This window comes from Dicentrarchus labrax, unplaced genomic scaffold (genome assembly GCF_905237075.1).
Source record: "Dicentrarchus labrax unplaced genomic scaffold, dlabrax2021, whole genome shotgun sequence".
NCBI lineage: Eukaryota > Metazoa > Chordata > Actinopteri > Moronidae > Dicentrarchus > Dicentrarchus labrax.
Window position 1 is genome coordinate 6,523,225 of NW_026136721.1, and position 24,370 is coordinate 6,547,594.

General features: G+C 39.9%; 1 protein-coding gene across 1 annotated transcript in view; it reads right to left on the reverse strand.

The window, feature by feature from the left end:
• The window catches only part of vegfc (vascular endothelial growth factor c), a 70,347-nt gene that overhangs the window by 22,380 nt on the left and 23,597 nt on the right, over positions 1-24,370 (reverse strand). The window contains exons 2-3 of the mRNA XM_051386426.1: positions 20,735-20,978; positions 19,176-19,366 (exon numbers count right to left, since the gene is read on the reverse strand). Coding sequence (XP_051242386.1) covers positions 19,176-19,366; positions 20,735-20,978 — 435 coding nt within the window. The remainder of the gene's footprint in view (positions 1-19,175; positions 19,367-20,734; positions 20,979-24,370) is intronic.

The window sequence follows — 24,370 nt, forward strand, 5'->3', positions numbered from 1 at the left end:
TACTATTCAACCATACACCTAATGAATAATTTGAAACAATGTTCCAAGTAACAGCATTACAGACCAAAAAGTTTTATATATATATATATATATATATATATATATATACAAATAAAATTTAAAAAAAACATTTTTTTTTTTTTTACAACAGTAGACTACAAAGCCGGAATGAAATCCTCCCCCTCCAGAAACTGTATAAATGAATCCCAAATCTTCACAAAGGTGTTATATTTCCCTTTAACAACATATGTAAGTTTCTCTAGAGCAAGGCATTGTAGTAGTCCTTCAACCCAGCTTTGCTTGCTTGGTCTGTGAACAGATTTCCATGACAGTGCAATTTTATTTTTAGCCAAAAAGACAAAGACAAAATATAACCATCTTCTTCCTGCTACTGTTTAATGTACAGCTTGCTGGGAAACATCCAAAAATACAAAGTTTGGAAAATAGTGGAAGTTGTTCATTGATGAACATAGATACAATTGTAATAATCTCTTTCGAAAATTCTTGAATGAGGGTGCATTCCCAGAGGCAGTGAAACAAGCTACCTTTCTGTATACCACACTTGACACAAGTATCCGGATTATTAGGGTAAATGCGATGTAGTAACTCTGGGGTAATGTATGTTCTCATCACCCATTTATACTGGAGGAGTTTGAACCTAGTATTTATTGTTTGTACTTGGCACTGGAAACATATATCCTTCCACACAGTGATTCTGGTGGTCTGAACACCATGCTAGTCTTTTATCCTCTGAGGATTCTTTTGATGCAGCTATGATAATCTGATAGAATTTTGAGATTAGTCCAGCTGTTCCATAATGACTCAAAACTGTATTTTCTAAAGAATTTGGACCGGGGAGATATACAGAGTTCTGTATCTTTGTTATGAAGCTTCTTATCTGGAGATACTTGAAAAAATGCTTAGAGTCAATGCTAAACTTTTGCTTAATCTCATTAAAACTTAAAAGAGTATCATTCTCATACAGGTCTGAAATTTTACTGATACCTCTGTCTGCCCATAACTTAAAACCAAGGTCATTAGTACTTGGTGTGAAGTTTCTGTTCCCCCAAATAGGTGAAAATGGGGATAAAGGAGCATTTTCCCCAAGATAACTTAACACCTCATGCCATACTATCAGTGTGTTTCTAACAAAGGGGTTTGCAGTGTGTTTTCTCAGAGTGGATACATTTGCTGAATAAAGGTAGAGATATAAGGGGATTTTAGAAGTTAATTAATTTCCTCCATCCTTACCCAGTGCAGCAGTGATTGGTGTTCAAACAAACATGAGGCTGCTCTTAGTTGGGCTGCCCAATAGTATCCCTGGAGGTAAGGGAGCTTTAACCCACCTCTGTCATATGGTAAGTACAGCAAGGTCATGTGCAGTCTTGAGCGTCCACTGTTCCAAATGTAATTACAAAAAAGTTGTTTCATTTTAACAAAGAAGTTAGAAGGGGGAGCAAGTGGGATGGTTTGAAAAAGATATAGGAACTTAGGAAGAATATTCATCTTCAGAACATTAATACGTCCAATCATAGAGAGTGGTAAAGATTTCCATCTGTTAATAGATTCTACTACTGACTCAACCACAGGGTTATAGTTAGTAGGTACCATGGATTCTATTGAAGGTGTGATTTTAACACCAAGATATGTAAAGCTATCCACAATATTCCTAAAAGGTGTACATAGAGGAGGACTTAATCTCTCAGATCTTTTCAGAAAAAGGATTGTAGACTTAGAAGCATTAACCTTATAGCCTGAGAAGCTGCCATATATTCCTATTAAATTTAATAGATTAGGTATAGATTGTTTCAAGTTTTTCAGAAATAGAACTATGTCATCGGCAAATAATCCTATTTTATTCTCAATATTATTAATTTTGATACCAGTTATCTCACTGTTGCTTCTAATCGCAATTGCTAGAGGTTCAATGGCCAGGACGAAAAGAAGAGGGGACAAAGGACATCCCTGCCTTGTACCTCTGGAAAGAGAGAACTGTTCTGAAACCCTATAGTCGGTCATCACTGAAGCCTTTGAGTCATGATATAAGATTTTAATCCAACTAAGGAAGTAGCTGCCTATTCCAAAACGGTTAAGCACTTCGAATAGGTATTTATGCTCAACCCTATCAAAGGCCTTCTCCGCATCAAGTCCTATCCCAGCCATATCAGGTGTTTCTTTCTTGGCATATATAATATTCATCAGCCTATGGATATTGTGAGAGCCCTGCCTTTCTTTAATAAAACCATTTTGATCCAGAGAACAATAGATGGCAAGTGTGTTTCTAACCTTCTGGCAAGAACTTTTGCTATTATTTTCACATCATTGTTGATTAAAGAAATGGGACGGTAGGATTCACACTTTGTGGAAGGCTTTCCAGGCTTTCCAGGCTTTAATATTAAGTGCGTTCCGTAATGATGATGGCAGCTCACCCTTTTCAACTGATTCTTCACACATGTTCAATAAAGGAACCAACAGCAAGTCCTTAAACTTTTTGTATATTTCAATAGGAATACCGTCAGGTCCTGGTGCTTTCCCTCCTTTCATACTGTCTATGGCCTCTGAAAACTCAGACACTACAATTGGTGTTGAGCCCCTTTTTTGCGTTCTGTGATAGGACCGGTATTTCTATCTGACCTAGGAAGCCGTGGAGCATGTAAAATGTGGCTGGACTTTCTGACATATATAATTTAGAATAGAATGACTAGAAAGACGATTAATTTCTTGTGGGTTAGTAATAGTTGTCCCTTTCTTTGACTCAATTTCTAAGATTGATCTTTCATTCTCCATTGATTTTAAACGCCAAGCCAAAAGTTTCCCTGCCTTCTCTCCTTGGTCATCGAATGTCTGTTTCAGTTTCATTATGCTATATAATGCTTTATTTGTGGATAATTCATTATACTGTGCTCTTAGAATGGCCAGTTTCTGTCTAATCTCTTTTGTATCATTAAGGTTAATTTCTGTCTCATATTCTTTGATATCTTTTTCTAACTCTACAGTTTTAGGTGCTGCTTATTAGAGATGCTGCTTGTATAACTGATCATTTGCCCTCGTATATATGGGCCTTAAATGCTTCCCAGCTCATAGACGCTGATGTTTGAGTAGTGTTCACTTTAAAATAGATATCAATATTAGTTCCAACAAATTGGAAGAACTCATTATCATGTAGCCATCGCGGGCTTAATCGCCATATGGTTGGGCCCTTAGTAGCTGCCTCGACAGTGTAATTGACAAGTAGTAAAGCATGATCTGAAATGACAATACTTTTATACACTGTGTCATTCACATTGGGTATCATAGGCTTAGAAATGAAGAAATAGTCTATGCGGGAATAAAAGTTATGGGTAGCAGAGTGAATATTCCCATCTGGAAGGGTTCCTACGTCTCCAGATATCACAAAGATTTAACTCGCCCATAAAGTGTTTTATTGTTTTCCTACTCTGCATATGTGAGGTGTCCACGCCTAATGACTTATCCAGTGTTGGGTTAAGAGTACAGTTGAAGTCCCCTGCCATACAAATGTGACCATGTAGTGTTGATAAAGTTCGAAACAAGTTATTATAAAACTGTGTATCATCACCGTTAGGACCATATAAACATACAAAATTAATATTTTGATTTAATAAAGAGCCGTGGACGATAACAAATCTCCCTGCGGTGTCTTGTATGGTATTGTAAACCCGTAATGGAACAGATGAGTGTACAAGTATTGCCACCCCTCTTGCTTGAGAGGAGACTGAGGCAGATATGACCTGGCCATCTCCTTTTTAAAGGAATGTATTCGGTGGAAAGTAAATGGGTCTCTAGAATAAATGCTATCTGTGCTTTTAGTTGCTTCAACCTAGATATCACTTGATTTAATTTCACTATTTTCCTAAGACCCCTAACATTCCATGAAATAATATTTATTTTAGTGTCACCGCTCATGATGAAGTCAGTAAACTAAGCTTATTTGCAGCCACCTTTTTACCCATGCCTTGTAATAAAATGAACAGTGTTCCTTCAGAACAAACAAACAGAACATGAAGTAACAGAAGCCTTTCCCAAATGAGGCAATAACAAAATAGGCCTAGCGTAAACCCTGTGCAGTTAACCACGCACATCTCCCCTCCCTCCCATTGACTGGATCCCGATTAGACTGTAGCCTGATCCTCTAGAGGAGCAGTACAGCAACCAGCACTTAGAAAAAAAATAAACTACATTAGGTCAGGCATGTTCCGATGAATGTATGTTAATGCGGATGTAAAATACAATGTTCATTTGTGACCCAGTAGAATCTTAGTTACAGTAGCCTACTTGAGTGGACAGCAGCCTAGACAGAGTGTCTATGCCATCCATAATTTAAACTCGCCATCAGTTAAAGCTTACCATAACAGACTCTGAGAGAACAACGTAGGATAGTCTATCTAGCCACTTAGTCAGAGTTCTCTGATAGGCCTACTTGCGGCTCTTCAGCTGATGACTCTTGATGTGCATTATGGTTGATGTCCGCCTTCTTAATCTTTCGAATGAATTCTTCAGCTTGGACTGCGGAAGTGAAGTAGTGGCAGGTTTTGTTGTGTAGAATTCGCAATTTAGCCGGGAACATAAATCCATACTCCTTACGCATTTGGCGCAGGCTTTGTTTCACTCCATCAGAAAGTTTTCAGATCAGGGAAAAACATGACACGGCTACCTTTCAGACGCGCTGCTTTCATAACTCGGTCTCTGTCTCGATATGTCAGGAATTTCACCATGAGAATCCGTGGCTGTGGTCCAACCGACCCCTGCTGATCCTGTGTCTGCTGTGGCATTTTACCCAGCCTGTAGGCCTGCTCGATGGTTAACGGTTGTCTTGTTGCTTCCATATTCAAGGGCCTTGGGTAGCCATGTCATTAAGAATGCACGCACATCTCCATTCTCCGACCCTTCGGGTAATCCAACCAGCCTCAGGTTGGAACGATGTTGTCGGTTTTCCAACTCTTCAATCTGTGAGGTACGTTTCTGGACTTGTTTCCGTGTGGTATCGGCTAGGGTCGTTGGCTAAGTTATCTGGTCCTCCGCTGTGCTAATACAGGTTTCTGCCTCTGTGAGTCTTTCAGAAAATGTCCCTATGGCTTCTTTTATCTCTCGGTTGGACGAGACTACTTCATGTAGCTGTGTGGAAAAGTCATTCCTCAGGGATTGTATGGCTGTTAAGATCTGGCTTTCGTTGAGGCTATCCTCTTGAGTTAGCATCTCGCCAGTTGCCTGGTCTTCCCTGTTATCCCCATGCAGAGTTTCAAAGTCTGTCTTTTTGTCGTCTTTAGATCGGCCTTGGCTCAGAGGCAGAGCGGGTCAGTCCTTAATCAGAAGGTTGTGGGTTCCTGATGCCGTGCATCGGTGTGTAAATGTGTATGAATGTTAGTTTCTGTCCAATGGGCTTTACCATCACTGAGTGAATGTGTGTGAAAGGGTGAATGTGGCAAGTAGTGTAAAAGCGCTTTGAGTGGTCGGAAGACTAGAAAGGCGCTATACAAGTACAGGTCCATTTACCATTACCATTCCTTCGACCTTTTGACATCATGTGAAATGTATCTTAGGCCTATGAAATATTCCATGTCACAAATAAGCTCGATATAGATAATAGAAATATATTAATTCCACCGGAGCCTAGCCCCACACGTCCACTCAGTTGCGTGCCATAACCGGAACTCCAGATTGCACATTTTGACATTTTAGTGCAAACTATTTGAATCCTACTCAATATGCTATAAATATGCATACCCACCCCCTTTGAAATCCAGCTATTGCAATTGAATTTCGCTACTGGCTGATCTGGATGCAGGTGACATATGTGGTGGGAGCTTTTTTCACTAAGCAACCCCACCTCCACGACCCCTGTCTCTCTTAGCTAAGCAGCCATGAATATGCTTCTAGTGACTGTAAAAGCTCCATTGGACTCTGTGTTTCCAGCATGGACACGGAGAGCAGCAGCTGTTCATGGCTGTTTAGCTTGGTTAGCAGTCTATCACTCTAGTTGGTGTTAACATTCCCCTTCAAACACACATTTTTACATTTGCTGGGAGGGAGGGACCTAGCTGAATTTTGGGGTTCAGTTACACTTTATCAACCAGATGATCATCTACACTGGCTAGCTGGTATAGCTGCATTAATTTTATTTTGGCCATAAAGGGGCAGACGAACATCGAATCAAGCTAACAGATATTGTACACAGCCACAAGCTGCTATGGCTAACTTTTTAGCAAACAGCTTATTACACATCCAACAGACACAGAGCAACACTGTCCCTGGAGCTCACTTCAACTGGTCTAGACTTCAAATTCATTCAATAGGGGTAGTCCATCACAAGTCTACTCTTTTAACAAGGACTCTTTAACAAGGAGCCGTCAACTTGGAGTTCAACCTGAAGCTTGAATCCCATTTTGAACTGCAGACAATAAGCGAGAATGTGAAGGATTGCCACTTGAAGACCAAAAGGAGTAATAAGAAGTTGGGCTTGGGTTTTCACATGGCACTGATGAAGATACACAAAACTGTTGTACAGAATGGGAGAGAAACCCTGAGAGCCACTTCATTCTTTCAATCACAGAGTTGAACAGCATGAATAGAAACTAATTAGTCTCAATGACTCCTATTCAAGACCCTTAAACAGCTTAAACTGTCTCTCTCCCTCTCATCCTAATGAGGATATCATTAAAGCTGACCTAAGTCTTTTTGACCTGATGAGTGCTTACCATGGTTACAGAATACATAAAGAGAGCTCTTTGAGATCACAGCGACCACCACCGGGTTGAAAAGTTCACCTGCACACATTTCTGAAATGTGTGGTGATATATTTGCTTGTATTGTATTCTTCATACCTCCTGTCACTGACAAACCAAGCATTGTTGTTATTGAAGTCTTGTCCTCTCCAGCTTGTGGAGATGTTATGAAATTGTATTGATCCTTGAGGATACATAGCATAACACATAAGTACTGCAAGGTACCATCATCAATCTTAGTACCATTTTGCATCTTAACGTTACAATTGGTGTTTGCTTTTGGCCTGTGTCCCACCATTAAAGGTTCAGTGAGTGGGATTTAGTGGCATCTAGCAGTGTAGAGGCAGATTGCAACCCACTCGCTTCACCCTCCCCTTCCAAGCACGTAGGAAAACACAGTGGCCGCAAAACTCACAAAACGTCCCTATTGGAGGCCAGGGTTTGGTTTGTTCGTTCTGGGATACTGTAGAAAAATGGCAGTTCAACATAATGCTTAAACTAAGCTAATGATATCATCCTTAATTTCATTGGATTATTGTGCATTTATGTACTGTACACTAGCTGCTATTGCGCCCCCACATCTCCTACCACTCTTACTCTGGCTCTTTTCTTTTGCTACATTTTCATACAATTTTCATGACTTTTTTCATTTTTATGTGACTTTTGTTTTCATACTAGAAGTGAATGAGTCCTTATCTCAACAAAAACAAACTCCCCCAAAAAACTTTCGGATCCAAGGAAGCAAACAAAAGTAAAAATACTCTCTGGCCACTTAAAATAAACCCAAATAATGTGTCTGACAGACTCAATGATTCTCCCACAACTCTGGAGTTACCTCCCATAGTCTGGTCAGTGCGCTGCTGTGAGCTCCATGGTTTGTTTGTTTGTCATCTTGCAGACGGACCCGACAAATACAAATCGGTAAGTAAACACAAATTATTCCACAAGTAAGTGTGCGCGTAAACGCAAGGCAAAAGTTTACTTCGCGTTTGGTGTGAACACACCATGAGGAGCATGAATGTGGAAATGTCTGGCTGATGATGATGTTTAGAAGGTCATCAAATGCATTAGGATTCACTGTGTAGTAGGGATGGGACAATATATATAATATTTGAGCGATAAAAACACATAAATAGATAATTGTGAATCTGGATAATCATGAATATCCTCACATGACTTGAAAAACTTGTCTCCCTAGCATACAGTCCAATATTGATTTCCTGGTTTATTTTGAACAAAGGGAGACCACATCTTTCAAGTCATTCCAAAATCATATTCTTGTCAGGCTCGGCTTCAATGTTAAATAGTACAGGTTCCAAAAAACAGAACAGGGAGATGAGGTGTCTGTGATACAATAAATATATGTTTTTTTTAACTAAATGTAAGGTAAAGTGATTCGAGTATGTTTTAGTGCCATTTTAGAAGTATTAGGTATATTTTCATGATTATCGTAACAATATCATGTATTGCAATCATTTTGACAAAGATAATCATCTCATAAAATGTTCATATTATCCCATGCCTACTGTTTAGGGACCATGAATATGCACAGCAAATTCCTTTTGCAGCATTTGAAGGAGAGGAAGACCAGTTGACATTACCATTGTTGGTCCCCATTGCTAGAGGGTAGAGTATAGAGTATCTCAAATATAGCATGTGTATTGGAGGTACTGTAGCATAGACAAAACCATAACACATTAGGCACAATATAGAGTGAGAGAAGGAATAAAGAAGGGTGTTGAAGAGAAAGTGGCACATGAACATCTGCATAGTGAAAATCCATAACAGTGCAGGTGTTGAACTAAACCTTTATGCAGAGAACCACCAGACAGACATAAACGCTTAAAGATACTTACAGTCAGTCAAACTGTAAATTACACAGTTTAGCACAACTTCTAATACCCGCTAAGTGTCGAAACCTCTTAACTCCTGCCAGCTGCTTCAAGCCGCTGCCAAAGAAAATCAGCACAGTGAAACCTTCAGGATGACGAAACAAACCGCAGAGCGCTGTTCAAAGAAACAGCCACATTTGACTCCTCACCTTTTCATACATCCATTTCGAGACAAGTTATTTGCAATCGCTTTCAAAAAGCCATTAGAATTCAGCTGAGCTGTACATTGTCTATTTAGCCTGCCATAACTGGAACGATTTACTATGTGGCATATGTAAATCTCCAAACCAAAAGGCCAGTGGTGAGATTGCAGCCAAAAACAGTTAGGAAAAACTAGCGGAGAGAAAGAATGTTCTGAAAAACCTCAAAACGACTGTGGCTCAGCACCCACAGTCTTGTTACCGCTGCCAGGAGAAAGCCTCTCATCTTCAACCTTGGCCTCCTTTCTTCTTTCCTCAACTAAAGAGTGGCATGCTTCATCAGGTTTCTTGATTCTGTGGTCCAAAAACCATTCAAACACCATTGTCCAATGGTGTCAAATAAGCAACAAGGCATTGCCTTTTCAGTCTGTTTTTTAACTGAATTTTAAGCTACTCCAACAGCAATGGTGTTTACCGACACATAAGCATTTTCAAACACCAATCTAAATCTGATTGAAGTACTTTGCAAACAGCTATTCGCTCCTCAACAGCCATCAACATCCATCTCACAGTCAAAAGAACTATGAATCACAATTAGGTACCACTTGATACAATTATGCACAGTAGCTACTTTATTTATGTAAAATTTAGCTGAAATATGCGAATGAAATTACTATAATGCTACAGATCGTATTTTAGTGTTACGAACCTTATATAAAGTAATAGTGAGTGGGTCTAATTACCCTGTTAATATGGTTCCTTTTTTCAGTTATTTTAGCATATGTCAATGTTAGTATTTTATTCATAATGTGTGTCTTAGTATACATCAGTGGTTTGTACTAAGCTGCTTCATTAATCAATGTCTGGCCTTCAATGGGTAGAAAATCATTAAAACAAGCATAAAAACACAGCCAATATCCTATCACCAGCTTATGTGTCGTTTACATGCAGCCTGGTCTCATTCACACCATGGCTTCTTGGTCAGTGGCCCTTTGCTTCAAATTATGTCCAGGAGCGTAATTTCTGAACGCACCTGCCGTTGAAGTCAAGTATAACAACCTGCATTTAGAGGTGATGGGGTGGATGGATGGCTCAAATAAACACAGGACTTTAACCCACCGGACTGCTTTTAGTGTCCTGTAAAAACCAAAAGTAAACAATTTCTTATTACGTAACTTACGTAGCATACTTAAGTAATGTCAGGTATGTTACATAACTTATAATCTTTTTTAAACCTAACCAAACTTGGACTATTTTACATTTAGCTTTATCTTGAAAGTATTGACCGCAGATGCCTCCAGAAAGGTTGCGAGAGGGTTAACTACAGGATTTAAGCTTTTAAGTAATGTACAAGTTAACTTACGTAACATACTTAAGTTCAATCAGATACGTTATTCAATACGTTTCTGTCTTTACGGTAGAAAGAAAAATACCAAGCTCCTTAGCTGCTAGGCTTTTCATTTTCTTTACTGGCAGCAGTAGTTCAGTGTGTAGGGACTTGGCTTGGGAACCGGAGGGTCACTGGTTCAAATCCCACAGACCACAATATGGAGTGTGGACAGGTAGCTGGGGGGGTTTCACCTCCTGTGCACTGCCGAGGTGCCCTTGAGCGAGGCAACCTAATCCCAAGAAACTACTCATGGGCGCCGCTAACGTGGCGAGCCCATCTCTCCCCTGTTGCATGTCCACAGTGCATGAAGTGTGTATTTCAGCCTGCTTGTGTGTGTGTGAATAAAAGAGTGAAAAGAAGAATTTCATAAATTAATAAAGTATGTATCTTCTCTTCTTCTGCTAACTGTGTCTGTCTGCTGTGTAGGTATGACCAATGGCTTTATTTGATAGAAATAGTTCCCTACTATTTACTATTTAAAATAGTTGTGTTGCTATACACATGACATGCCTCACTCCATAATCACAAACCAAGTGCACCCTTCCAATCTGGCGGTCTATTCAAATTGCACAATTTCCTAGCTCTCCCTCTGCTCTGTCAATGCCGCTGTTGCCCTGCATCCGTATTGTAAGCTATTGCTGCTGCTGCTCTGTAAGCCCCACCACCAACCCAGCATCCACCTGTAGGCTCCGGCTAGGGGTTTAGGTATTTGCTCATCACTCCCCAATATCTCTATGTAAGCATATCTGCATGGAATGATGAGGTCGGAGCCTAGATGCCAAAATCTAAATATGCTATACTGCTGTAATAAACATTTCAAACGTGAGTTAGCTGAAGTATTTTTTCATTTGTGTCTAATAACTTCAAAATAAGAATTGTTGTGTTTTTGTTACCTTAAAGTGAGCCATTTTTATCTACAGAGGGAGAGGGTCTGCCATGTTGAACCATGTTTCTATAGTAGCCAAGAATGGACAAACCAAACACTGGCTCTAGATAGGGCCTTGACATTTTTTGTGGCCACCGTATTTTCTCTTACATGCTTGGAAGGCAAGCGTTATTTTCTGTTGGTTGCGATCTGCCACTTGACTGTTTGATGTCACTTGACCTCAGTCTTTTTGACTTTTTTCACTGAATTGGCCCAAAAGAGGTGACAGTACCCTTATTTCATACTAACCCTAAACACAATATAACCCTAACCCTATGTGTTTACACAGAAATGCAGTTGTTTAAGTGTACCTCAGTAGTATTGCTGTATGCAAGGTTTAAGGAATACCAAGGTCCAAAAACTGAACTTGCATGCAAGGGTTTAGGGTCTTATTAATGGTATACCCCTTGGAAAAAATAACTATGACCTCAATGGTGGGTATGAAGTGCCTGTACCCAATACTCATGAGTACTGGCCCATTTCAGGCAGTGATGCCACAGAATCCTGCACACTGGTCCTTTAACACAGGTTTAATGTATCAGTATTGTGCCTATCCCTCAGCTCAGGGTGTGCTGCCTATTACTTTCCTCTGTTCTGCTGCTTACGCATTGTTGAAGGATGTACACTCACACACAAACACACAGATATGAGTATGCACAAAAAAATGCATTTGCAGATGTAGGTCTACATTCGTGGCCAAAAGTTTTGAGAATGAGACAAATATTAATATTAAAAGTCTGCTGCTTCAGTTTTTATAATGGCAATTTGCATATACTCCAGAATGTTATGAGGAGTGATCAGCTCAACTGCAATTAATTGCAAAGTCCCTCTTTGCCTTGAAAATGAACTTTATCCCCAAAAAACATTTCCACTGCCCTGCCACAAAAGGACCAGCTAACATCATTTCAATGATTCCTCCGTTAACACAGGTGTGGGTGTTGATGAGGACAATTGTTGCCAAACAGGCTCCAGTGCGCCCAAGAAAGTCCAGCAAGCGCCAGGACCGTCTCCTAAAGTTGTTTCACTTGCAGGATCGGGCCACCACCAGTGCAGAGCTTGCTCAGGAATGGCAGCAGGCAGGTGTGAGTGCATCTGCACGCACAGTGAGGCAAAGACTTTTTGGAGGAAGGCCTGGTGTCAAGAAGGGCAGCAAAGAAGCCACGTCTCTCCAGAAAAAACATCAGGGACAGACTGATATTCTGCAAAAGGTACAGGGATTGGACTGCTGAGGACTGGGGTAAAGTCATTTTCTCTGATGAATCCCCTTTCCGATTGTTTGGGGCATCTGGAAAAAAGCTTGTTCGGAAAAGACGAGGTGAGCGCTACAATCAGTCCTCTCTCATGCCAACAGTAAAGCATCCTGAGACCATTCATGTGTGGGGTTGCTTCTCAATCAAGGGAGTGGGCTCTCTCACAATCTTGCCTAAAAACACAGCCATGAATAAAGAATGGTACCAGAACGTCCTCCGAGAGCAACTTCTCCCAACCATCCAAGAGCAGTTTGGTGATGAACAATGCCTTTTTTCAGCATGATGGAGCACCTTACCATAAAGCAAAAGTAATAACTACATGGCTCAGGGAACAAAACAAAGATTTTGGGTCCATGGCCAGGAAACTCCCCAGATCTTAATCCCATTGAGAACTTGTGGTCAATCCTCAAGAGGCAGGTGGACAAACAAAAACCCACAAATTCTGACAAACTCCAAGCATTGATTATGCAAGAATGGACTGCCATCAGTCAGGATTTGATCCAGAAGTTGACAGCATGCCAGGGAGAATTGCAGAGGTCTTGAAAAAGAAGGGTCAACACTGCAAATATTGACTTGTTGCATGAACTCAGTGTAATTGTCAATAAAAGCTTTTGATACTTATGAAATGCTTGTAATTGTACTGTAATGTACCCTGTCAATTTTGAGGTTGTGTTTAGGAAAATCATGTGGCACAGTGCTTATACTTTTTTAACAAATAAAAAAAAATTTTTTAAAACCCGAAATATTTTTACACCAAATAAAAAAATTAAAAAAAAAAAAAAAAAATATATAAAAAAAAAAAAAAAAAAAAAAAAAAAAAAATAAAAAAAAAAAAAAAAAAAAAAAAAAAATATATTAATATAAAAAAAAAAATTTTTTGGGGGTTCTTGTTTTTGTTGTTTTTTTTAGCCTCTTGTTTGGGGGGACCCCCCCCCCCCCCCCCCCCTCCTCCCCTCCTCCCCCCCCCCCCCCCCCCCCCCCCCACCCCCTTTCCTTTTTTTTTTTTTTTTTTTTTTTTTTCCCCCTCCCCCCAAGATCATACTGGCCACAACAGACTCATAGAACATCCTCAGCATCATCCGGCAGATGTTAAAGGACCTCAGCCTCCTTAGGAAAAAGAGTCGGATTTGGCCCTTTTTGTAGACAGCCTCAGTGTTTCTAGTCCAGTCCAGCTTATTATTAAAGTACACCCCCAGGTACTTATACTCCTCCACAGTGTCCACAGGGACCCCCTGGATGGAAACAGGGGTCACAGGTGTTTTTGCCCTCCTCAGATCCACAATGAGCTCCTTCGTCTTTGTCACATTGAGCTGCAGATGATTCAGCTAAGTCCAAGTGACAAAGTAGCCCACAACAGTCCTGTATTCACTGTCATCACCCTTATCTATGCAGCCAACTATTGCTGAGTCATCAGAAAACTTCTGAAGGTGGCAGGACTCGGTGCAATAGTTGAAGTCTGAGGTGAAGAGGGAGGGAGAGAGGACAGTCCCCTGTGGGGCCCCAGTGTTGCTGACCACCCTGTCAGACACACAGTTATGTAGGCGTACGTACTGTGGTCTGCCTGTCAGGTAATCTACAATCCAGGACATGATGGGGGCCTCCACCTGCATTGCAGCCATCTTCTCACCCAGTAGAGCCGGACGGATGGTATTGAAAGCACTGGAGAAATCAAAGAACATGACTCTCACAGTGCTCGCCGGCTTATCCAGATGGGTGTAGATTCTGTTCAGCAGGTAGATGATGCTGTCCTCAACTCCCAGGCAGGGCTGGTAGGCGAACTGCAGTGGATCGGTGAAGGGCCTGACCATAGGCCTTAGCTGCTCCAGGACGAGCCTCTCCAGGGTCTTCATGATGTGGGACGTCAGAGCCACCGGTCTGTAGTCATTAGGGCTGCTGGGACGCGGCGTCTTTGGCACAGGAACGAGGCAGGACTCAATAGACAATAGACAATTAGACTCCAAAAAAGGCTTTCTGCAGTGATTAGCTTAGACCTCGCCCAATTGTATCTAAGTTGTGGCTGGAAACATATCTTGTGTGTTCTTGCTTGTGCGAGCTGTATTAGCATCCACAGATCCACACTCCTCCTCGTCTGCATAGGTGTCACCATGCTGTCTCACCAGGTCAACTTTACTTTTCTCTTGTAGAGTCCAACTGTCTTCCAAAGATGAAGATAGAAGATAGATTTGTGTTGCCGTTGTTGGACATGTTTAATGTACCGCCCTCGCACCACGGTGCACTAACTCTTGACGCTCTCATTGCAAGACCCTCACGTTGACCTGTTACTTTTCTCGTGAGTGGAAAAGTTGTTAGCAGCAAAGCTTCCATGAACTTTAAAATCAGACCATCGGCCAGTAGATGGTACATTTAGATTAGGGATGCACCGATATGAAAATTTTGGCCGATACCGATATCCGATATTAATTTTGCTGTTATGGCCGATAACCGATATTTACCGATATCGATATATGTTTTTTTTAAAAAAGTTTCTGAGATGATAAAATTTAGTACAGACTGAAAATCATGCAAACTGAATTTTTGAATGTCTTCCTTTATTTTCAGAACGTATTTTACTTCCAAATAACAAAGTTACAGGGCTACCATAAAACATAAGTAACCAACCTTTACCACTTATCAAACATGCCAGTATTCATGGCAACATGTTTTCAGCTCTGTGCACTCCAGTTAAACTCAAATCTGTGAAAAAGGCTAAATCAAAATATCCAAAACATGTCCTGACTGTTAGTGCACATTTTTTCAACTTGCACTGTAATTTTCCACGTAGCAAACATGCAGTCAAATGCGCCAGCGATGGCGACCCCCGTATGCGATCCTGCAAACTCTTGCGCATGTAAAACAGCTCTCTTCATTTCAAAGTTTCCATCAATCCACTGAGCAGTAAGGCTCAACATACTCATCTGACTTACGTCCGAACTCCATATATCCGTAGCGAAGCTAATGTCAGTCACACTGTCCAACAATTTGTGGATATGCGTGGCCACGACTTCGTACAAAGCAGGGAGGGAGATGTCGGAAAAGTAGCGCCGACTTGGCAGGCTGTAGCGGGGTTCAATATGCTCTATCAACCGCCGAAATCCTCGGTCCTCCACTATGGAAAATGGCTGGTTGTCAAGAGCAATCATTTCCATTACCTTGTTGGTTATTGACCTGGCTTTTGCGCTGTCCTTGGCAAATTCCTTGGTCTGGTCGAGTACCTGCTGTATCGGGCTCCCAGCTGCACCTGCTTTTGTTTTTGCCTGCTGGCTAACGTTAGCAGCATTTGCTTCCTGTAATTGTTTGTGTAGTTCTGGGTGGCGGTTTTTCAAATGACATATTAAATTTATGGTGTTGAATGACTTGACGCGGCATCCTCCTCACATTACCTCAACTTTGCAGGTGTTGCATACTGCTTTTCGAGTGTCTTCTTTTGACACCGTGAAAAACGCCCACACCGCTGACATTTTTTCTCCTCTTCAGTTTAACATCCCACAATCCTGTGCTGCCACTGTCGCGTGCCCAAACAAATACACATGGCCAAATCCCCCTTCCCCTCCTTCTCCCTCTCCTGACACACAAACAGCAACTAGAGGATATACATCGGTTGTGGATATCGGCCCAATTTTACTCATCGGACCAATGCCGATATGTTAAAAAATGACGAACATCGGCCGATACCGATATTAATGCCGATATATCGTGCATCCCTAATTTAGATCTATCCAGGGGTCTGTGTACCAATGTAGTTCCAACTATAACGTCAAAACTGATTTCAGTAAATCTGTACACCCCTAATGACAGTGTATTCTTTCTGATTGCCACCCCGTAGCACCACTTGACTGTGATCTGTCCCGCATTAGAGGTGATTATTATTATCAAATTAAAAATAGTATTTCTTCTGGGAAGCAGCAGCCCATTACATCACACACTATGTTATGTGCAGGTGAAAGCTTTGGTGCAGTTTAGTGTATTATCCGACACATTATGTAATGCATCTTCAGCTGTGTTTGGAAGGATTCTCAGTAATGTTATCGAGGAATGTCATCACTGTGTGTACTGTTTTGCGCTCAGCTCCTTGTCCAGCTGCAGGAAGACGTCAGACGTCCCGCATCATCTTCTTCAGAAAATGTTTATAGAAAACATGTGCTCTGATATCTGGATGTGGATGGATTTGTTCCAGGCTTAAATATAAATTCCCTAACAGGATGAATTGTGTACTTTGTAGGGATAGACCAATATTTGGTCCAGCCAATTTTCAGATCTAATATTCAGCCCTTTTCTGATCTACTGGTATTGTTATTTATTTTATCCTATTGCTGATCAAATATTAACATTTAAAGATGTGCTACTTTGGCTACAGCATGTAATTTAAGTTATATTTAAAGTACTCAGATCTTTAAGTAAATAGCTATACCTCATTTTAAATATAAAGTAGGATAAAATGGAAATACTCAAGTACAGGTACCTCAAAATACTCTACTCACATACAGTACTTAATTAAATGTATTTAGTTAAACTCTGTCACTGGTTATTCAAAATGTATCCACTCACATTAAAATTTTTACTGCAAATCTGTTCGAAAACTGGTTATTGGGTTCCTTGATTACTAATTATTGATATCTGTATCAGCCCTAAAACCAAAAGAAAAAGTACTGGCAAACCCCTAATACTTTATGTTAGCACTATTAGCTTATTTGCAGTTACGTGATTCCAATGATGTATGACAACTAAAATTTGCTTTTTCATTAAAATAACTAAGCAAACTTACAGATTATCATATTACACTACATAAAGTGTTCTGGTCTACTTGTTATTTTGACACAATATTAAAATCTCAAAATTAACTTATAATTGATTTATTATTTTACAGTGACACACAAAGCAACCTCTAGGGCCAGTTTAAACAAGCTCAGTCAAATCACTTTTCAGCAGTGATTTATGGTCCCACACTGAACAAGCAGCCTCAAAAAGAGCCCCTAACTGAGTGAAAAAGCATGCTGTAAAGCTCAGTCTGACCACACACTCATACACACAGTATTCCTCTGGTCAGACCACATAACAAGCCAATTAAAAATCACCGCATGCTAGTAACTCCTTCTCTTTAACCACAATTATACTCTGGAGACCAGTCACACACACACACACACACACACACACACACACACACACACACACACACACATATACCAGGGTGCTGCAGAGCTTCTGCATCTGCTGAAGTAACCAGCTGACATGTGAACACTTTATATACAGCTGAACTGTTTCTGTTCGTCTTCAGTCAGTGTGCTCAGATGCACCTTGAGTACCTGTGTGTGTGTGTGTGTGTGTGTGTGTGTGTGTGTGTGTGTGTGTGTGTGTGTGTGTGTGTACCGGATCTCATGTTTCTCCCAGTTTCTTAATGTTGGACTCCATAGAAGAAGATTTTTTTGGTGTCCCAATTCCACTTCATCTAATCAGGATATATATATATGTATATATATATATGTACATATATATACATATATAGTAAGTATTCTCCACCAACAGGGAACTGGCTCGGTTCCAGCTCATGCACCTAGTTTGCTATTCAAAACTGGTGTAAATGTGAGCTGGTTCACTAGGTAGCACCAAGGTTCAGAGAATCTTGAACTAAACTGGTTCAAGAACCAGAGGTAATTTGACGGGAAAAAACCCCAAAGCATCAGTACTTGATGACCTGAAAAATAAACTCAACAATCAACTATATTTCTCCAAAACTGCTTACTGCACATTTAGGATTTAGTGGCAGATTGCAACTAACTGAATGTGTGTAGCAGAAACTATGTTGGCTGCAAAACTCACAAAAAGACCCTATCTAGAGCCTGTAGAAACATGGCCGGTTCAACATGGTGACCAACTGCATCTGTAGGTAAAAACGGCTGATTCTGAGGTAACAAAAACATCACAAATTTCTATATTTAGGTGATTATACCGATCTGTGTAATTATCTCCCCTCTCATCCAGCTGCTGCTTTCCCTGTCTTCAGTCTTGTCATGCACATGCAGAATGCAATTACCCATATGCATGGCCAAGAAAACGCCATTCTCCAGGGGGAATTTAGTGTTTACATGACAGCTAAGACATGAGCTCACTGGAGAAAGCTAGCTGTCTGTAAGGTGGTTACATAAGTACAAGTAAACGTATGGATGGTGACAGCAAACACAGAGGATTCCCATGATGCTCAGCCTTCCCAGAGGATGAATCTAAATTAATTTGATTAGATTTTTCATTCAGCACCACCCACAAGCAGTATAAAATTTCCACTTGTCCAACCTTTGGCAATACATGATAGCATCATGTATCATGATAGCCTGATAGTAGGCCTGTCATGTTTTATTCAAAATTTTAACTACCATTGTACTCCAGCAGGGGACACTGGTGCTGTTGACAACTGAAAAAATAACAGCCTTAATCCGTTAACATGTTTCATTATTATTGTTATGTTAAAATGGTAATGTTAGTATTACATTACATAAACATGTTAACTGAGCCTGACAAGCTGAGATTCCGCTTTGTTTTTTCATCTATACAACTATTGCAAGATGTAGTATTCCATGTGTACTTGACGGCGTTCTTTGAAGCACCATGAATCAGCTGATTTCACACAATTTCACACTTTCAGAACCCTACAAGCTGAAAGAGTACCAAAGAGACAGAAAAACATTGCCAGATAAAAAAAAGAACAGCATTAGTGTGGTCAAAATGACCAAACCTTTGAAACATGAATTAGACCTTTTCTTATAGAATTTTGGCTGTTCAAAACTTTTCCATATCAAGCATCCCATGTACGTAGATCCATATTATAGAAGGAGAAGAATGTGCTTACCGTTTTGCTGAGGTAACCAGTGGAGATATTCCTGCATTGTTTGTCTTCAGAGTGGCAGCACCCTCCACATCTATAGACGGACACACATGGTGGTTTATAGAAGATGTTCGTGGGAGCCCCGAATTCCCTGCCCACGTCGACACACACTTCCCTGGGCATGCACTGAGTCTTCCTCCACTCCGACTCTATACCTGCATACACAAGGAAAGTAAGACCAACACAACAGCTATGCATCAGGTCTTCTCTTCTCTCAGCTGCACAAAGGCAAAAGTACACAAACATGTGGCCAAGTCAGAAGTGTGGTCAATGAAAATTTAGAGATAGATAAAGATAAATTATCTATTAGGGCAATATTTGTTTATTAGATAAGTGAAATTGCTTGTTTGAGCTGGAGAAATCCTTTCGCACTCCCAAGTCATCAAATACTGCAGCTTGGTCAGTGGCCCTGCCCTTCAGAATATGACACTGTAGGTCAGGTGAGAAAGTCCACATATGGAGGTAGTGGTGTAGATGTGGTGTGAAGTAAGTCTTTGAAGTTAAGTACGTAAGTTAACTTATCTTAAGTCATGTCAGGTACATTGTGTAAGTTACGTTTTATTCATGTACTGAAGTTACATGAGGTACTGTACGTTAATGTATACGTTAGTACCTGATAAGACCATACAAACTTACCTACGAAGTCATAACTTTCTGTTTTTGTAAACCTGACCTTAGTAGTCTTTGTGCCAACCAAACTGTCTGTTTCACAACGTTAACCACTCAAGCTTTATTTTGAAAATCTAAATGGACGTTGCATATGTATTATCACTAACTTGGGTAGTGACATTTCGGCTGAAGAGCTCTGTTGAACAAAATGTGACATAAGGATAGGCAAGCGTAAAAGTAGACGAGGTCCTTAAGCTCAAAGACCTGCATCCATTTAAAGGGGAACAACTTTATTCTTTTTACTAAATCTCACTAAATTCTAATTTAGTGAGGGTTACAGTTTGTAACTAGTAACATTTGACATTTATTTGCATTAAAGTATATTACTATTTGTTCTTAAAATTGGGTCAGGGCAAAGCAAAGTTTAAAGCAAGGGAGTAAATAATTTTACATAGGCCATTACTATGACACTAAATGGGCAATAGATGCAGGTGTTAAGTAAGCTGTTTTATAGAAGTGGCAGTTTGTCATTTCATTGTGCAATGTGTCCCTCATATTATGTTAAACAGTCAATCAGTCAAGCATGTTTCTTTTATTTTAAAACAGAAGCACTGATTATGATATAACTGCATCCACATTTTACATATCAGTCTGATGCCAAAGAAAGATAGAAACGATAATATGATGCATATAGTTGTCTGAGTTTGAGGGAAATAAGTTGTAGTGATATAAAGTAAAACTCCACAGTCCACAGTCCACAGTCCAGTCTGTCATTATAGCCTAGCTAATATGGGGCTCTAACTGGTGGAGAAACAAAAGCAAAGCAAGCATCTCAAAGACCACCACAGGGAAACATTTGGTGCAGATGTGCTGACCCTAGTTTTTATTAAGTATTAAAATAAGTTCAAACATACTTTTCAGGACATCCAAGTTGAGGTAGGCAGCAGCAAATGTCGGCTCTTCTTTATCAGCCAGTGGCCTTAGTCGGCGAGGCTGTGGCCGCTGAGAGAGCTTGGTGGCTGAGGAGGAAGCGGCAGCCGAAAGTTTAGATCTGCACTTCAGAGCTGCCCAGTATGAAGGATAGATGAGACTCATCAGTTCATCGACATTGGAGGCTGAACGCAACTTCTGCTCCACGTCTGGCTTTAGTGGAGAGTCCTGAAAGGGACAAGAGACATCTTCACTGAGAATGCAGTTGTTCCTGTATATTCTTACCTGAATTCTCAACTCTGACACAGCTGTATCCAAAGAGCACATTACAAAGTCTTTGTTTAGCGAGTCACAAGTAAGTCACAGGTGGTCTCAAGTCTTGGTTATGAAGTCCCAAGTCAAGTTAAGACCAACAAGTCCCAAATCAAGTCCAAGTCCTAACCAAGTCATTATGTGCCCTTCACCAAACTGATAACCATTTAATTTCTTACAAAACATGGTAAATGGTAAATAAGAAATTATTTTATTTTTTTAGATTAGTATTTATTACTCTAAAATGAACTTTAGAACAGGGTCTGATAATCTGATAAATTTGAGTCTGATTTGAGCCCAGGTCATGGAGGCATTTGGCACCTTTGAAACCAAAAGTAAACTTCTTTTGGGAAATGTTACATCAAGTATGAAATGTAACTTCCATTATTTTCTTAAACCTAAACAAATACTTTATGTGCCTAAACCTAATCAAACTGTGACTGTTTCACAACATTAACCACACATGCTTTATTTTGGAAGTCTAACCAGATGTTGCATGTTTATTATTGTTAACTTGACTGGAAGTTGTGGATGTTGCATCTTTAGTCTTGCTAATTTGCCATTTGACAAGTTGGGAACGTGTTAGCCACATTTTACTCCCACTTCTAAATCCCTGTTGATGCTCATCATTCAGTAGTGTTGTACGAGCTGATTTTGTTGACATAGTTGGATGGAGTAAGGAATAAAGAATACTTCACTCAAAATGCATAATTACGTAGTTGTCCCACCCTGTAGTCTGTGGGCCAGTATTGATTGCCACTCTTGTGATCCAATGTTAATTTCATAATGGAGCTGAAGTCCAGCAGCAGAAGTTAAGTGACAATGTGCAAATGTTACTGGCCCAAGCTAAATACACTCAGTGAGAGTCAGTTTAATAATAATAATAATAAAATAATAATTCAGGAGGACATTTACTAGCTGCATTGCAACCTAATTTTAAGACTTGGTTCACAGTTCAACTAATTCTTCTTCTTTGACGAATGTGTGGCCAGTGTATGTATATGTTATCTCGCTTCCTGTCCTTCAGTACCATGAGAGATATATGCCAACATCCACACAATCACTCTGACAGGAACAATATGACTGTTCGCTGCAAGCAAGGCCATCACACACACACACACACACACTCATGCTGACTGGCCTTTGTATTAGTCAAACAGAGTGAAACAGTCCATTGTATTTTACGGCCTGTTTAAATCTGTTTATAGCCTCTGTAGAGATAACACACTCAACGCTCCATTTCCTACTAGAAACAATGTGTGTATTTATGTGTTTCTATATGCATATGCATGTTTTGTGTTTTGCTTCTGTCTACACAGATTTGTTCTACGTATATGTATAAGTCCTGTCTCAGTTTCCTCCGTCTCTTCGTGTGTGTGTGTGTGTGTGTGTGTGTGTGTGTGTGTGTGTTTGTCTTTCTGTATGTGTCCTGTCTCAGTTTCCCCTGATTCTGTGTGTTTCTGCTTGTATGTTTAGACTGGTGTTTTCACACACAAATATGCACACACACACACACTGTCCCTTCACGTGGGAAAGAGCTGCTTCTCTTCCGTCACATCGGCTCAAAGAAGCCGAAACAAACAATTGAGAATGCAGCAACTCTTAACAGGACCCTGTTGTCACCTGACTGCAGTGAACACATTCACCATTTCGGTCCTTTCCTGCTGTTGATGTTTCCTGAAACTGTTCTGGAACATCAACACTGCTCAGACTGCCAGACTAATCAAAACATTTTATTATGGTTGGCTTTATATTAAAGTCATCCAAATGATGTTTTTACATGTTTTAGCCTATTAACTTCAAACTGTGTGTGTGCTAAAATTGCTGCAATTTTCAAAAAGTGTGGTATACGTGTTCAGATCGATGGCCAAACGTAGAGGCAGCCAGTCGCAGTTCATTTCAGTAAACCGTGAAAATCTACTTTCTGGAGGCTTGAACCTCTCAGTCATCCATCACAGAAAACAGCTCACAACATTTATTTCTGTGTTATGTTATGGTCGTGAGGTATTTCAGCAGTGAGCGTTGAGCATTTTCAAATGTTAAAACCAATATTCATCAGCAGGAGAGGCTTAGTTCACTAAATTGACATAAAACCTAATCCATACAAACAATACAAAAGCATGAAGTTAAGTGCAATCCTTCTTGTGCTAAAAAGAGACTGTCCTTATCGACGCAGCTTCGGTCAATTGTTCAAACCACTTTTAAAGCCTTGTGATGACTACTATATATACTATACGTATATTCATGCATTTTCTTAATTAAATGTACATAGACCAGTACAAATTCAAGATCTCAAAACCATTACAGAACATTAACTCTTAGAGATAAAAGCAATAAAATACAAATGTGGAGTCAAAATGACTATTTTCTCTAAGAATATAATTATTATGTAAGAAATAGGGCTGTGTTACCAAGAATCTGGCAATACAGTAGACATTGAAATAAAGGGGTTACCATCAAATATATTGCGATAATTTCAGCAAGCAATATATACAATCAAATTTTAGGAAAACTTAGTATAGTATAGTATGAAAAAAAATTGTATAAAGAACATGCCACCATAAAATATAAATTAAAAGGTTTACTTTTCGAATCCCAAACAGTGGGATCTGCATTTGTATTTATTCAATGTCTGTAACATGACTGTAGTTTATGTCAGTGGACAAGAAGTTCATGGTTAAAATCACAAAATCATGGTTGTGTAATCTCAGATCACAGAACCAGCAGTCACAGCAACACATGAAAGTCACGTCACATGTTGGAAAGGTTCAAAATGTGGCTACAAAAATCCAGCACTGGAGATGTAATCACAAGTCATATGGACGGACAGATAACTCGTTTATCATCAGCTTTACAAGGACCCACATATGGAGATCAAATTGAGGTGACTGACTTAGACAAGTCTTGCAGCATCTTATTGAACCTTTGTCATAAAGAGCTCACTAGGAAATTATTTGATAATTAGCATTACTGGACCTTGTGAAGAGGGAGAAACAGTATTTACATACAGTATCTTGGACCTTAATAGGAAATCCTTCCATTCATATCTAATCAAATTTTTTCAATTACTGAAAGATATTGAAGACATGAAGTTGCTTATTCAATGAGGAGATCTCTCATAACAGGTCGCAATCCACAGAAGGAATTTATGCTAAAATCACATATCTACTTTGCTTTGCTTTCACAACACGAGCAAACCACATTAGAGTTCACTTGAAACTAAACCGAAAGCTGTCTTGGTTAGAGGTGTGTATTGGCAAGACTCTGCCGATACAATATGCATCATGATACAGGGGCTACGATTCAAC